The sequence below is a fragment of the Pteropus alecto genome, unplaced genomic scaffold (assembly GCF_000325575.1).
Source record: "Pteropus alecto unplaced genomic scaffold, ASM32557v1 scaffold89, whole genome shotgun sequence".
Classification (NCBI taxonomy): domain Eukaryota; kingdom Metazoa; phylum Chordata; class Mammalia; order Chiroptera; family Pteropodidae; genus Pteropus; species Pteropus alecto.
In genome coordinates, this window is record NW_006443130.1 from 1,755,062 (window position 1) to 1,771,443 (window position 16,382).

At 57.5% G+C, this 16,382-nt stretch overlaps 1 protein-coding gene across 1 annotated transcript in view; it reads right to left on the reverse strand.

The window, feature by feature from the left end:
• Positions 1-7,551: 7,551 nt before the first annotated feature.
• DBNDD1 (dysbindin domain containing 1) overlaps positions 7,552-16,382 on the reverse strand; it is a 13,166-nt gene continuing 4,335 nt past the window's right edge. The window contains exons 3-6 of the mRNA XM_025040804.1: positions 15,626-15,922; positions 10,131-10,277; positions 9,648-9,788; positions 7,552-8,956 (exon numbers count right to left, since the gene is read on the reverse strand). Coding sequence (XP_024896572.1) covers positions 8,799-8,956; positions 9,648-9,788; positions 10,131-10,277; positions 15,626-15,922 — 743 coding nt within the window. The 3' untranslated portion in view covers positions 7,552-8,798. The remainder of the gene's footprint in view (positions 8,957-9,647; positions 9,789-10,130; positions 10,278-15,625; positions 15,923-16,382) is intronic.

Sequence of the window (16,382 nt, forward strand, 5' to 3'; positions counted from 1 at the left end):
GCGCCGGCGCATGTCCTCCGCGCCCCGAGCGCCTGCTCTCCCCGCGGCGCCGGCCCCCCTCTTCAGCAGTTCCCGCGGCCGCTTCCTTCGGGATGTCGGACGAGCGCTCCCGCCTCCTTTCCCCGCGAAGAGCCCCGTGGTGCGTGGTGCGTTCGAGGCCCGCCCCACCGCGAACCTACCGCGCGTCTTCTCGGGCGCCTCGCTCCGATTGCGAGCCCGCTTCTTCCTGTGCTCAGCGGTGACATTCTGACTCTACCTCGCAGAGTTGCTCTGTGAACCGCATGTGATAATGGACGTGAAAGAGTTTTGCAAACTGTTACCTGTTTTTAATAAAAATCATTCGTTGAGCCCAGCTCTGTCACTCCGATAAGTTAATACTGCTTGACGGCTTCCGCGCTGAGAACTTTACACGGACTCTCATTTAAGTCTCACATCTGTCTTGCACAGCTGTGACCGTGTTTTATAGAAGAGGAAACAAGACCGAAGCTGGTCAGCGGCTGTCCTTGCGGCTTGGGACCGTCCCGCCCCAGTGCCTTCACTTTTAAATGCTCCCGTGTAGTACGCCTTCCCCCGGGGTAGATACAATGAAATAGTCCATATTGTAAGGTTGCTTTATTTTTGTGCTAATACATTCCAGGGGCTAGTGATCACATTGATTTTTTTTTTTCTGACACACCATCGTGGAGTTTTTGGATTTTGATTCAAGGTGTCTTGGTTTCAGATGGCAGCGAAAGGGGAAGATTGATTGATTCCATGGAGTTGTGTCTGTTACGCTTTCAGGAGTGAACTTTCCCCTCTCATATCTATTCTTTTTGAAGACAGTGCATGTCAGTTATAAGTTGTTCTAAAAACATCTGTAAAAACAGAGCCCTTCCCCTGTGGCCATGTCGCATCTTACCATTGCAGAGGGCTGTTCTGGTTGTTGACACATAGTGGAAGTCAGTACTTGACTGGTACAGTGTGCAGCACAGGTGTGTCATGTGTAACAACTTTCATAGACCTCAGTGGTTGGTTCTGAATGGAGGAAGTTGGATGATCTTTGAGTTTTTTCCCAGCCTGAGTCATTCATCTGTTGAGAATCTACTGGCCAGGGAACTGCATCACAGTGAACAGACTCGGCAGGAGCTCTGCCTCGTGGGCTGCTCTCTTTCGAGGGCAGCATGCAAAGGCTGGAGAGGCAGGTATAGTGTGGTTTATAATGAAGAGATGTAGTCAGCACTCATCACCGGAAGCTGAAGCCCTCGAGGTTTCTATTAAGTTTTTTTTTTTTTTCATTCAGTGAGCTTCCTACACTGTCCCTGCCACACAAGGAGGAGAACCGGACAACAAAGTATATGGCACGTTAGGTGGTTATATGAGGTATGAAGAAAATGGAATAACAGGGTAAATGCCACGTTATTTTTCATGGGATAGTTAGCTCCTGAAGGAAGTAGGGATTGATTAGGAGCTCACCAGCACACTGAGTAGCAAGTGCCTGGCGGGGCTGCACCTGTGTGAATCAGGCACAGACCAGGGACGCCTTATTTGTGGTCTGACTGGAAACGACTGGAAAGAAAGAACAGTGGTACTTGGCCTGTTGAAGAAAGACCTTGCTCTGCCCAGCCTCATGTCTTGGCTTCGCAGATGCAAAGACCAATTTAAAAAGCTTACCCAGACCAAGGTGAGGACGGTTGGTAGACCTGAGTCTCCGAGAGCTGCATCTGACTCGATGTGGTTGGTTCCCGATCAAGTCAGAAGACAACTAAAGCTGAACTAAGATAAAGGAATGGGACGTTTTATCAAGTGTTGGAGGGAAGGGGTGTACTTGGTACACTTACGGCCATAGGCCACCCAGTGACTTCTGTCGTGCCACCGGCACCGCTGTCTTTTGGTGATACTGGAGAAACCCTGGGAGGTCTGGGCCCCAGAGTCCTCATCATTCACCTCTAGGCCCCTTTCTTCTTACTTCAGGCTCTTGCCTCTCTGGACTTCTGCTTTCCACCTCTGCAGAGGGGATGGCACCCAGCTAGTGCCCAGAAACCACCACCTTCTGTGCTCCTTTGTCTAGAACTCCTGTTACGGTAGCATGCCTTTGTGACATGTTTATAGTGTCGTTATGTCTCCCACAGTGGCTTCTGGCCCCGTTGTGTGGGGCTTACTGCGACAGGGACCTTTCGATCATGGCACAGAAGTCCCAGGTGGCTCCTCACCACCACCGGCGGCATCTCCTTTCTGAGCTTCCCTGTTGGCTGATTAGCGAGGTAACACTCGCTGGGGAACGCCGTTACTGCAGGGAGGAGCCTGTCTCCCCAGGAAAGGCGGCACGGCTGAAGGAGGAAGCACTGTGACCCATGGGTCCAGTTTCACCATAGTAACATGCTGGGGACGATCCCATCTTTGGTTATGCTGGGATTTTTACAGTTACTCCTGGGATAGTGAGTGTGTTTAGGATTTTTTAGTATGGTAGCTTTTAATGTGTGAGTTTTTGCTGTGATGGCTTCTGACCTATAGTAGTGAAAATCCTAAATTGTCTCTAGTTCTGTCCTTAACTGTTGTTAAGTATTGTTAGTAGCTTATGGTAAGACTGTCATTTTCCTCTGTGAGACAAAAATACAAAGTCTAGAAAGGTGTTTGCTTTCCCTGGCCTGACAAAAGCACTAACCTTGGCCGATCAAAGATAAATCATAGTATCCTTTGGTTTTTAAGTGTCACATGATTTTAACCTTAGAATTATGTTTGTTTTTGAGGGTGCAGTAGTTTCCATGACCAAAATGGCCTCAGGCAAGAAACAAGTTTTTTTTTTTGACAGCTGTAACTATAAAAATTCTTTATGCATTTCTGCAGCAAATTTAGTTCTCGTTTGAATAACTTTTTAATGGGACATTTAAGCAGCTAAATGAAGGCCGCAAGCTTACACTTCAGGCCAGGTCCCTGACCCCTCACACCTGTAATTGCAGCCATGAGGAAGCCCACCTCGAACTGGAGAGGCAGCGAATCCTCTCCCCAGTTCAAGGCGTCCAGGGGTCCGCTCTCAGCAGCTGGGTCTGCGGGTGAAACTGGTGGCAGCTTTCCGGTGGCTGTGCTCAAAGCCACCCAGAGGGACCCATCTGTCTCTACCCTCATGGGCAGCATACGGTTTGCAGGACCCTGGGTGGCCTCCTCAGTGTCTCGCCCACTGTAGGGAACCAGGGGACAGGGTGTGTGAGGTCGCGGGTGCCAGGGCTCCCCACTTTTCCACGTTCCGTATTGAGCCGCGCTTAGGTCTCATTTCTGGGTCACTGCAGGACTTTTTCCACGTCTTTCCAGTTTCGATGTCTCAGTGAAGGCAACGAAAGGGAAACTCAGAAGGAAGTTGCTTGGTGAAGTTTTTGGGGTGCTTGGGAACAAACCTGCGTTTCTGCACATCTGAGGGCCCGCGAGGCCGAGCTTTGCATTCAGGAAGCAGAGCAGACGCTGTGTGGGCTGCAGGGAGCTTGTAACCCCGGGCCCCAGTTCGCTTTAGCACACGGGAATCGCGGACGGTTTTCCAAAGCAACATTTCGGACTTGGGGTCTGCCAGCCGCCTTCGTGCACCTTCTAGAGCTGCGTCGAGACTCAGAGATGGGCCCAGGGCGCTGGATTAGACCCAGTTTGGGTGCTTCCTGCCCGGCCAGTGCATGGTTAGAGGGTGCTGCTGGTGCATGTGCCTGCGAGGACTCGCCGCCTGGCTCCCCATCTTTAGCTTGGCCGCTTAGGGAGCTGTAGTCAGTTGGGCAGGGGTCTCCCGGGATAGAGATCAGGGAGGTGTCCACATGGCCAGCAGCTGTGCTTCATGGTCCAGGCCCAGGGCTGTGAGAAGCACCAGAGGCAGGTTGGTGGCCTGCTTTGTCTTAGTGCAGCTGACGCTGACATGTCACGTTTAGAGAAGCACGCAGAGTGTCATGTAGCCCGAGGCCGCACCACAGCTTCTAGAGGGTGTCCTGGTAGCTCTGGCTTGCTGGCCAGTGAGAAAGCTGGGCTCACCAGTTTTCTGTCTCTTTCTGTCCTGTCACTTGCATAGGAGGGCACTGAGAATCACTCCTTGTCTCCCCACGCTCCCAGCATTACTTCTAGCCAGGCCACAGAAAGTAGCTAGGCCCGCCGGCTGAAAACAGGCCCCCAAACGCAGTGGGAGGTGGGATCCGGCAGAGCAGACACAGCACAGTGCCGGGCGTGGGGGGACAGGCACCAAGCTGGACCTGAGGAGTATGGAGCAGACAGGCCATGGGTCCGGCCGGACCGGCCCCCAGCATGCCCTGAACGGAAGGCAGGCGCTGGGCGTGCACTTGCTCGCTGCCCGTCCTTCCTGTGCCTCTTACTCGCCCTGGAGTTTGACTTGGCCGCCTTGAGAAGACGACTCAGGTCTTGCAGCCAAGTGAGAGGACAGCGGTGGCCTACCAGGAGGCCAGGCGCCTGTGGTGGGCTAGCTCCTGGAGCATGTGGACCCCCTTGCTGAGGGTCAGTCTCATCCCCTCTGTGTCCCTGCGTGTCTGGCAGGGCCACCTCTCCTCCCAGCCCAACCCTTGGCTTCCAGGCCTGAGTGTCCACCTGTGGGCGTCTGTGTAGCCTGTGTAGGTCACGTGGGAATGATATACTCAAGGTAGCGAGCCTTTACTTTTCAAGGAATGTAATGGTATAGAATTTGTCAGAGGATTCCTTGGTGGGTGGATAGGCAGAAAGGCGGATGCTGGTTCCAGGTGCGGTCTGGACACTGGCCACCTGACACCCTAGAGATGTGAAGTTCAACAAGCCTCTCTCCTAAGCTTTGCACCTGGCAGCATGGCCCCTAGAACCTCTCGGGACAGAGGTTCCGTGTTGGTCCTTGGGTGGTCCCTGGTTGGGGACAGGGCCCAGGGGTCACCTTTCCTCCCACGCTCTTGTAGGAAGGCCAGTGCTTACAGCGAGGCCAGATTGGTCAGGGAAACGTCCGGGCAGCACCTGCAGGGGGCAGGGCCTCCACGTGGGCTGTGCCCGCAGGTGTCTGTTGCCCCCCAGCTGGACGCTGGGCCTGGCCCAGAGAGCAGTGCTGGCACACTGCGCCCTGCTGGGGACAGGGTGGTCGAGCGCAGGAGCCCAGGACGATCTGAGGGAAGTCATGCGGAGTGCCCATGCCCAGGTACAGGGCAGTGACGCAGGGGTGGGGGCGCTGACGGGCCGAGTCCAGCCAGCCTCGCCTTCAGCTGCTTGTGCGTGTGCAGACTGTGCCATGTGGGGGTGTGAGAAGCTGGGCCAGGTGTCTTTCAGCTTCCTCCCAACCCGGCGAGGTGCCGGTGAAGAAGCCGCACAACGAGGCCGCCACCCAGCTCCTGGGCTCCGCCTGTGAGCGGACTCTGGGCCTGCTGACCTGGTTTTGGAGCAAGTGGACAAGGTGAGCGGGGCACGGCCATCCTCATAGAGCATGGGGCTTGAGTTTGAGGCTCACCTTTGGTGGTGGCCGCTGTCCTGGGACTGAATTGCAGGTAGATAAGCGGCTGCTGGAGAAGGTAAAGCTGCCGGGTCCCCGGCCCTTTGCGGAGAAGTCCATCGTCGAGCTTGTGGAAGGCATCGGGGGCCTGAAGGAGGACACGGCCCTACCCGAGGGGCCGGAGGGCTGGAACCAGGGCGGGAGCGGGGCCCAGCGAGCGGCTTCCAGATCCCGGAAGGCAGGTGAAAACGTAACTGGAACCGCATTCTTCAGCAGGGCGCTCAGAGCCCGCGAGGGTGCCCACCCGACCTCCCACCCTGTTCCTGCCTTGCTGCCTGGAGAGCAGAGCCGTGTGTCCTCGGGAGTCCTGTGCACTCGGTGGGGACAGTGCCTCAGCAGGACAGTATTTCATCTCTTCTTATGGCTGAGTAATATTCCATTGTATATATGTACCACAGTTTCTTTAGCTAATCATCTATCGTAGGACACTTCGGTTGCAGTCCTAAGTGCTGGCCACTGTAACCACCCCAGGGAGAGGCGCTCTGGCCTCGCCTGAGGTCTGGCGAGCTGGCGGAACTGAGAGGAGGGAAACACTGTCAAGGGCAAGTGCGAGGCTCTCACGGGAACGCTTGGGCTGCTGGAGGGCCGCGTGTCAGTCAGGAGGAAACGCCACCTCCCGCAGCTGTGCACGGCGAGGGTGCTGCAGCCCCCACCTCCCCACACCTGGGTGCGGCAGTCCTTTGCACGTGACGGGGTGGGCCCGTCAGCAGCTCCCAGCTCCTGTTTCCACGTGGGGGCCTCGCCGACCAGGGGCGCCTGGGTGTGTTCCCCAGGAGGCCAGGCCTCTGCTGCCTGCAGGCTGCTCTGGGCTGTGGGGTCCTGCTGTCACCCGTTTATTGATCCTCCTCCGGGTGCAGGGCAGCAGCAAGATACAAGGAGGACACTTCTGGGTCGGAAGCTCCATGCAGTGCCTTGTCTGCTTGGTCCTGGGGCAGGATTGGCGCCCTGGGAGCCCGGGGTTTAGTGTGAATGTCGCCGTGCATCCTTCATCAGTGCACAGCTGCCTCCGGGAGCCTCAGAGCCGCAGTGAGGGCATTGGCCATTGTCTTCAAGGGGCGGACGGTGCCAGTCACCCCCCACCCCACCCTCCACCCCGGGATAGCCCTTTGCTCCCGATGCTGCTCTGGGCATTTACTCACTGCCCCACATGCCCACTGCCCTCAGCCCAGCCAAGACCAGACTGGGATTTGGTCTTAAGTTTTCCAGATCATTTGTTATATTTTCCTCAAAAATAGCATTTCCAGCTTGAGACAAGCACTTTTGACTTCCACTGTTTGTGAAATATGCATTGTTGTGTTTTTAAGTTTCAGAGGCTCACTCTCTAAGGCAGCCTCCACCAGCCAGTCTCCTAGTGGTCGCCTAGGGTCCTGCCAGGGTCCTATCTAGGGGCTCCCTCTGTTGGAAGGGGCTGCTCCCCTCGATCTCAGGAAGGCCCCACTCGTGGCATCCAGAGCCTGGGGGGGTCTCTTCCTTTTGAGGCTGGGTGCAGCCCTTCCCTGGGCACAGCCATGGCAACACCTGGCCGTTGCCACCCCTGGTGACTTCCCCTGCCTGCTGCACCCTCTGCCTGCACCCCACATCCTCAGCCCCTCCCTTTACTCCTTCAATCTCTTGGGGCCATCACACCACCTTGATACTTTCCACGAGTTTTGAGTCATTTCCTGGGCCCATGGACGGAGGACACCTGCCCGAAGATCTTCAATGTGAGGTTTGAGGCACCACCTGGCTGGTACCCTGCCCTGTCTCTGGGCCCCTCGTTTTACAGGGGATTAAAGTGGTTGGGGTTTTGGCCTGGAGCTCCTGGGAACTCACCCTGGGCTGGGAAGAAGCCGTCCAGGCGGCACCTGCGCCTCATCTAGCCTGGGCTTCTGTGGGGGCAGGGGCTTCATTTTAATGACTTGAGATCCAGGGCACTTGTTCCTGAAACGTGACCCAAATAAGCAGTCCGGAGTGCAGCACACAGGGGCCCCCAGTGGCTTCAGCTGGAAAAACAACAGTGTCAGCTTGCTCCTGGAGCAGCCAGCCCCGTACCACCCCCCGCCCGGCATGCACCCCTGAGCTCATGACAGCTACAAAAGAAGAGACCATGGTTGGGCCTTAGGATGGCTGACATTTTAATCCCACTTTTTATAATTGAGCTCTGTGGAAGCTGCAGCAAGAAAGATAGAAATTGGAAGGAAGACCTGGGCAGGTAGGGTGGGTGGTGCACACGGCTGCCCTTACAGGATCAGTTTGCAGTGAGATTACTGACTGCCGGGTAAATACCCTCGTGTTGCTGCTCATCACGGGTGGAGGGGCAGGCAGAGCCCCCCAGGCCCCAGCATGGGAGGCAAACTGCATTTCCACGGAGACTGGCCCTTACCATGCATGGGGGGCCCAGCGTGCCCCGGGCTTCTGCAGAAGGGCCCACGTGCCTTCCTCAGCAATGGTTCAGAGAGGGACAGGCTGGAGCAGATTGGCTTGAGGACAAAAAGCAAGCTCACGCATTTATATTAAAACTGATCTTGGACTCGCAGTCGACAGAAGCCTAGTCTGTCCTTTAGCACATAAAAAGCAGTGTTGTGGCAGCTGAGCCTGGTGCCCCTGAATTGGGGGCCCGAGGTGGTGGCCACCAGGTCCCCTCATGACCCTAGTGGCTCTTAGGCCACTCCATCCCAGGCCAGGATGCCAGCTGGAGACAGATCCATGCATGTACATGACAGGCTATGAGATGTGTCATGGGCAAGGGATGGGGAGAAGATGAACCCCGCCTGCCCCCCACCCATCTAGCAGGCTGTGGCCGTTATGCCACACGTGGTGTGTGAGCCAAGGAGGGTGGGTCCAGCTGCCTCACAGGGATCGGGACAAGCAAGGTCTTAGGGCCTGGGGAGGGGGCCCTGGTGCTAGCAGTGCCCCATGGGTGGTAGAAAGGGGACAAGGTTGAAAACAAGGTGACACTTTTTAGGACTGACACCCCTCCCACGTAACTGGCTGGACAGCAGAGCATCCATGGTCTGGAACTCGGCGTGGCCATTCACAGCCAGAACCCCAAGACTCCCAGGGGGTTTGCAGAGCAGCTGTCATCTGCTCAGTGCCCCCCTCACCTGGCACCCACTCGGGGATCTTATGACACACGAGAGCACTGGTCCTGCAGACCGAGGTTTCCACAAGGCCCAGGCCACTCCCGTCCCATCCCTGGGGGGTATCAGCCCTGACCCAGGGATGAGGAGAGAGCTGGACTTAAGGCCACTGGGCTGTGCTTGTGCTGGGGTGCCTCGAGGCCCTGACCCGAGCAATGCGGGCTGGGCAGTGTCCTTGGGCCACGACTGTGGGGTTCCCCTGCCTTGGCTGGGCCGGCCTAGTCCTCCTTGGGCGGCTCCACAGTGAGAACCGTGTCCATAGTCGCTGGCTGCCGCTCAGAGTTGCCGAGGGGCTGCTGCTCGCGGTTCTGCCCGGCCCTGGTGCGTGTCCAGGACGGGGATCTCAGACAGCCGGCCCGGGGCAGTGGGTGCAGGCCTGGTGGGGACATGGAGGTGGGCTCAGCATGGCCAGGGGCCGTGAATGTCTCCTGTAGCTACTGGGCTAGGCCTGTGGGTGCCTCCACCACGAGGTCCAGCCACACATTGCGGTCCCCTGGGTGCTTAGAAAATGCGAGTGCCAGGCCACCAGCAATGCAGACAGGTGGGCCTGGGTGTGGCCTTGTGCAGGCCCGCCCCCAGACTCCACCTGCACGGGTGTGAGCGGGGAGCCAGGAATGTCACTGGGCCCACACACCCCTGCTGGCTGCCTTGCCGTTTCTGAGGCCTTTGGGGTCTTGGACTAAGGGCAGTGCCCCTTTGAGAACTGAAGGGGAAACCAAGGCAGGCTGAGCTGGGGAGGGGCCGGGGCGGTGGAATGGCACCCCACTATGCTTAGCTTAACTCGTGATTAAATTCACACTTCCTAAATGCCACCTTCAGGGGATCTGTGGCTTTGGCCTTTCTTTGGCGTTTGAAAATCAAAATTCAGTGGTGGCCGTAAGAGGAAGACCCCTGAAAGCTGGGCACGCAGAGCGTGGAAATGCTGAAGAAAATGGAGCGCTGGCGACAGGTCTCATTTAAACACAATCGAGAGAAAATTATTTTTAACAGTAGGGGTTTGCAGGGTCCGGTGGTCCTGACCCCAGGACCTGCCCGCACCGCCCCCCGCACCCCAGCGCCAGCCCCACCTGCTGGCGAGTCACCGGCCGTGTTCTCATCGTCGGAGTCTGCGAAGACCTCGGCCAGCTCCTGGTCGGACATGTCTGTCAGCTCGGTGAGGTCCAGGAGGTCAAAGTGCACCTCCAGGGAGGAGACGCTGCTCAGGGGCTCTGGGGGCGGGGGCTTGTCATCGGCGCAGGCCCCCCCCATGCCGCCCCCCCATGCGGCCCCCCACACAGCCCAGGGAAGAACCAGATCTCTGGGTAGAGCCTGGCACGGCCCCAGGAAGATGAGGCAGCCAGACCCCAACTCTGCTCCCCACACTTCAGACTGAACACTTTCTGGGGTCCCCCACTTTACACATGGTACAACCAAGGCCCAGTGGGCCAAGCCTTAAGAGTTCGATGCCCACCACACCCCATGGAGTGTCTGGACAGTATGTGGACGCTGCCCCCCACTTCCCAGGGAGCCCAGGTCCCGTGGAGCATGCCAGGCACGTCAGCTGTACTTACGCCTCCTTTCTGTCACCTGCAGGAGCCCTGGCGCCGGTCCTGAGATGCCCACCTCCTCCTCGGCCACGGGCGAGTGGCAGCTGTCTCCTGTCCCCTGGGCCGGGGTGCTCAGGGTAGCCTGTGGCACCTCAACCTCCTTAATTATTTCTACGAAAGACAGAATGCATTACTTGGGAGGAGACATGGGGGTTCCACCCCCCCAGAGGAGAAGCTGGGGCTCTCCCCCAGGAGGGACAGGGGTCCCACCCCCTCCAGGACACGGTGGCGAGGACTTGAGAAGTTGACTCCTAAGCCCTCCTTTTAGGTGCTGGCAGTGGTCCTTGGGGTTACCTCGGGCCAGGATCCGGGATGGGGCAGGGGGTTCCTCTGAGGGGGCTGGCCTTCCCCCGAGGATGACTGCCTCCTACTGTGGCCAAAGAGGGGATGAATGACCTCCGGACCCCAGCCCTGAGTACTTGAGCTTGAACGAACACAAGCCATGAAGGTCTGGTGGGGACTTCCTCACCGGTCCCTGCTCACCTACCTGTCCTTCGTAGACTGACTGCTTTTACACACCTGTCAGCAGGGTCCGTCCCAATGGTGACAGTTACAGAACAGGGAAGCAGCAGACCCTCTTGACCCCAGCTACACCTCATGACTGGGACAATGTTCCTCCAGGGGTTTTTTTCTATGCAATTTTTCTTTGAAAAATGTAATTGTTCATTTTTTTTAATATTTAAGTTTTTTTTGTCAGACCAGGGCAGGTGGTCCCCTGGGGATCTGCTTGGTGGAGACTGCCACCCAAAGGTGGGACCGCTGGCCCGAGGGCCACCAATCTCACCTGCTGCTGCTCTCACTTCACACCCCTCCACCCACACTCCCTACCAGTTCCTGCAGAATGTTCCAGAGCCTGCCCACATGCCCCTGAGGTAACTGGGACCCTTGGCTCCCATGACCCCACTGTGGCTCTGCTGCCACCCTCTCCTGGGACCCCATGGAGCAGGTGCGTGGTACAAACTTGTGCCCTGCAGAGCTTGCTCCCAGTCTGCCAGCTGAGTGCCGAGAGCTGGGCGCAGACAGAGCCCCTGGAGCAGCTGCCTGGAATGGTGGGCTGAGGGGGGCCCAGCTGGGGCCCCCAGTGCCAGCAGCTGCCTGCGAGGGGCAGGACTGTCCTCCCCAACAGTGTAGCCAGCAGCCTGGATGCCGCCACGTGGGACGGGTGGGTCTGGAGGATCCCCAGCTCAGTGGGAAGTGGGCATCAACCCCGAACTGCAGAGCCAGCAAGGCCATCCTGGTCTTCTCCAGGAGGGCACCCCACTCCCCTCGCCCCCCACACACAGAGGAAGTGTGGCCAGGGGAAGGCGGACCTGCTGACTGGCGGCCCGTCAAGCTTTGCGCCGCGCTGTGTCATCACATGGAGCCTGGGGCTGGCCAGGCTGGACGGGACTCAGGGGATCCGGTTCCCGCCTCTGCCGGAGTGTGGCTTCTGAGCATCCTGGGAGGGTAGAGTTACACCCACTCCTGTCCTGTCCTACCAGCCTGGCAAGGACACCTCCTGGCCCAGAGGCCACTAGAGACATGACCCTGCTGTGAGCTGGGTTAGCAGGGACCTCTGCCTGGAACCTCAGCCCAACATCTGAGAATCCCTGACCAGGATCCAGGAAGTCCCTGGGGGGCCTTCGCTCTGCAGGACACTTTGTCTCTTCAATGGGAGGTGGCACAGGTGTGCGGGAGTGTGCTCGCGTCTTGCTGGCCTGTGCTGTGGCCACAATTCTAAGACACTTCTACACACACAGCCTGTGGTGGTGGGTGACTGTGTCCGGGCTGGGTGCTCATGGCAGGTGCTGCCATCTATCTAGAGAATTCAAATAGAGCAGGTGACTCTGGGGTCATAACAGTAGTAGTGACGGTGGCTCTGTGCCAGGCACAGCCCCACCACTATTGTTCAGCTAACGTCACAAGCAGCTATGGGGGAGGGACGCTGAGTGTTGTGCTTTAGAGACGTAGCACTTAGTGGCTCAGCTTGTCCCAGGCACGCAGCACAGGGGACAATGGGGTCTGAACTCGCAGCCACTGCCCGCCAGCCTCTGTTCCTGGTCATGGCACATGGCTGAGAGCAGGGGCCAGAGGAGGGAGGAGAGACCCTGACCCCACGCTCACAGGGGAGCAGGAGTATGTTCCCGGCCCGACCCAGGTGGAAGGGGATTTCTGAAGATGGGAATAGAGGCGGGGTCTCTGCTCACAGCACCCTGTCCCTGTGTCACTGGGTGGGGCCCCTCATCTTGACAAGAAGGCATTCATTCATCCATCCATCCAAAAAAAATTTCCTGAGCATTGGGGGCACCGCATGAACAAAGCACATGTTCCTGCCCTGTGTGGGGTCGGTAGGTTGCGGGGGTAGTTGGTGCTGTTCTCCTGTTAGAGGGAGCTGTGCCATACCTGGGGACACAGGCAAACAGCACACCCCTTCCCCGGAGTGGGGAGGGGCACTCCGCTACAAATCCTGGAGCCCAGGGGCCTTGGACAGCCCCGAGACAGACCCCCACAGGCACAGTGGCCTGTGTACTGCAAGCACATTCTATCAAATTCCAACATCCCTGAAACAGCACAGCAACTAGGTGTCACAGTCCACAGGATGCAGTATGTGTCTAGGCTTTGATTCTTTTCCATACCCCTTTGGCAGTGGCCCGGTCTTTATAAATGCCGTTGCCCTGGCCTGTGGTGAAGCTGTGGGGGGGCAGAAAAAGTAGAAGACGTAGCTTCTTCCATCAAAAAGTAGAAGATGTAGCTTCTGATACTGGTCTTTCGGCCAGCAGAATGTAATGGAAACGGGAGATTGAGTCAAAATGCCAATGCAGATGCAGGGACACAGGGGCCCTGAGCCCTGAGGATGGCGTGCCGTGGTGCCGTGTGTGGCTGTGTCCGGGCTGAGTGCTCAAGGCAGGTGCACCCACTGCTCCTCAGACTATGAAACGTAGAGTCGCCACACGAGGCAACAATTCCACTCCTACGCTTAACCCAAAGAGTGGAAAGCACACGTCCACGTCAGCACTTGCACACGAGAGTGTTCACCACGGCACTACTGTAGGTAGAAGTGGAATCAAACCCAAATGTCCATCCAGACGATGGAAAACTACCCTGCCATGAAAAGCACGCAGCACGGACACATGCCACAACATGCGCGGACCACGAAAACATTACGGCGAGTGGCAGAAGCCAGTCACGAAGGGCCATACGCCATGATCCCATTTATCCGGATGCCCAGAATAGGCAGCTCTATAGAGGGGAGACAGCAAATTAGGACAGGAAGTAGACTGGCAGTAGCCAGGGGCTAGGTTTGGAATGGGGAGTGACTGCTGACAGGCACAGGGTTTCTTTTTGGGGGATGGAAATATTCTAAATTAGATGATGGTGATGATTGCGCAACTTTGTGAACACAGATGCTCCTCGACTTACGACGGGGTTACATTCCAGTAAGTTGAAAGTATCATAAGTCAAAAATGCATTTAATACGCCTCACCTACTGGGCATCGTAGCTTAGCCCAGCCGATCTTAACCATGCTCAGATCGCGGGAGGGCGAGGGCATCGCATCGCTAGTCGGGGAAAAGAAGAAAACAAAGTGCGGTTTTTCAACGCGTATCGCTCTGGCGCTGCCATAGTCGAAAGTTCGAGGTTGAATCATTATAAGTTGGGGCCACGTGTATATTACCAACACTGAATTGTACACGGCAAAAGGATGGATTTTATGATGTGAATTATTTCTCAATTTAAAAAAATCCTCTATGAAAACATAGGTTGACCTCCAGGCACCAGGCTCAGATGCCAGGGCTGGGTGTGAGCAGTGTGAGCTCCAGGACCCAGGCTTGTCCTAGTGCACAGCAGGTGCACTGTGACTGTCTGCAGAATGAGTGAAGCCGCAGCCCTACGCCACAGTCACAGTTAATGATGGATCAGTCTGGTACCTTGGAGGGCAAAGGGACAAATCTCTTCCTGGGGTCCGAAGCAAAGTAGTGATCTCACAGGCAGGCATGGGGTAGGTGCCTGGCAGCCCGACTGAGCCACAAGCTGGGTGGCTGAGCAGCCCCAGAATCAGCCAGGCCAGGGCAGAGGTGCCGGGTGTTTCTGATGCCCAGGAGAGCCAGCCCATGGGATAGCAACACCTGGTTCTCAACCCAGCACAGCCCCTGTGGGAGAATGGAGTTGGGGTGCCACAGCCCGTCCTCACCCAGGGCTGGCTGCTGATGTGAGTGGAGCTGATAGGGTTTCTTGTGCTATGCTGCTGACCTATTTTCCAGCACATTCGTGCCAAGAACCTGGCCCACATCTCAAGTTCTTTGCCGTGTGTCCAGGTCTTTGCCCCAGCATCAAGGCACGCTGCACACGCCGATGAGTGAACAAACCAGTTAATGAAGTGAATAAAGGCCATAAAAACCCAAATGGCACAGGGAGGGAGAGATGGTCACAGAGGTGGGGCACTTGTACCCCATTCCCAGGTCCTTATCCTGGATTCAGGGCTCCTCCCCCAAACATGTGGAAGCTGCTGGGTGGCCTCAGCCAGGCTCAGCCTCTCTGGGGAAGGGGGACTGGAACTCTGGTTTTCCAGAGGCAACAACTGGGACCCTTCAAGAAGCACACTCTCCGCCACACCCACACACACACACTTCTCATCTTCGTGTCTGTACATTTTGATCATTAAGAAATTATTGTTAATTTGTTTAGGTGCAAAAATGAGATTTTGATTACGCTCTATAAGAACCTTATCTTTTAGAGATAATTTCAGAAATAATTATGGGTGAAATATGTCTAGATTTCCTACAAATTACTACTGAGGGAGGGGTGGGGGGGGGTCTGGTTAAGCAGGTGGGAGGTGGCTCTTGGGGCTTTACCATGCTGCTTTCCTTACTTCTGTGTGTGCTTCACATGCTCCAAAGTAATGTGTTAGTGACCTGTGAGAATGACAGTCACAGCCATCCACACGTGACTTCATGAGAGCCCATGGCATGGGGCTTGCCAGCCCACTGTGCAGGCAGGAAATGGCTACGGGGTGACGGGCGTGAGTCCTGAGTGTGGCCCCAGCCCCCCCCCCACAGTGCCTGCACAGAACAACACCTGACAGGTACAGGCTTGTGCACTGAGGCAGGGGCAGAGTCTTCCAGCGAGGGAGACTCAGTCACTGAAGAGCCCTCAAGGTCCTCTCCCACAGGCCTGCAGGGGAGGGGCTGTCTCTTCTGACAGAAGTGGACACAGGCTCATGGGAGGCTGCTGTGCCCACATCTCACAGCCCTTGCTCTCTAAATGGTCCCCTTCACACCCCCACAGAGCTGCCACTGGGCTGTGCAGGGTGGGAGCGGAGGTCCGGGGACTGTTAGCCTGGGGGGGCGGGGGCGGGAGGGCGGAAAGCTGGATCCCGCCCACAAATGACAAAACAAAGAAAACCCACCCTCTAGCCCCTGGGTGTGTCTGGCCGTGCCTGCCAGTCGCACGAAGGGCCCCCGGGCAGCTGTCTGGAACGCACCTGCGGTACTCAGCTTGCAAACAGCGGCGACGGACCCACTGCTTCCGAGCACCTCCCGGGCCAGCACTTTGGGTCTCAGAGGAGGCCGCTGGTGCCGCTGGGGGATCCCCAGCGAGTTCAGGGAGTGGCTCCAAGGGATGGGATCCCCAGGAAACCAAGGATGCCCCTGAGGCCAGGCCAGGTAGGCGGGTTCAGGAGTCGTGCAGTTTGCATCCAAGTTCCGATGCGGATGGCGCCCACAAACATTCCTGAAGGGCTTGAGAGGGGTTCCTGGGTTTCCTCTCACTACGGGAGGGTCTCAACCACCAGAGTCCCGGACAGCTGATCGGCTGCGGGGGGTCATTCCGTACACACCTGCCCTCCCAGATGTGTGCTACCCTGGGCCTTGCCCAGGCCAGCAACCCCTGCAGGCATGGCAGCCCCCTGCTGGCCGTGCCCCCTCCGAGACCCTCTCGGCCCGGTGCTGAGCAGGGCTCCGCCGCGGCCCCCTCCCAGCCCACCGCCGCCCTAGCCCCGGGAGCCGCTGCTGGGCGAACAAAGCAGACGCGCGGCCAAGAGGGCAGAGTCGCCCCCCACGTCTCGCCCACCCGGACCCCAAACTCCGGCGCTAGCACGCCCCATCCCCTGGTCCCCAGATCCACAGCTCGGCTCGGAGGGCTTCAGGACCAAACTCTGGACCACCCACAAGGGGCACGCCCGGCTCGGCTGCGGGGGCCGGGCGCGCAGAGGACCAGGGGGCGGGGACGCGGTCTGTGCG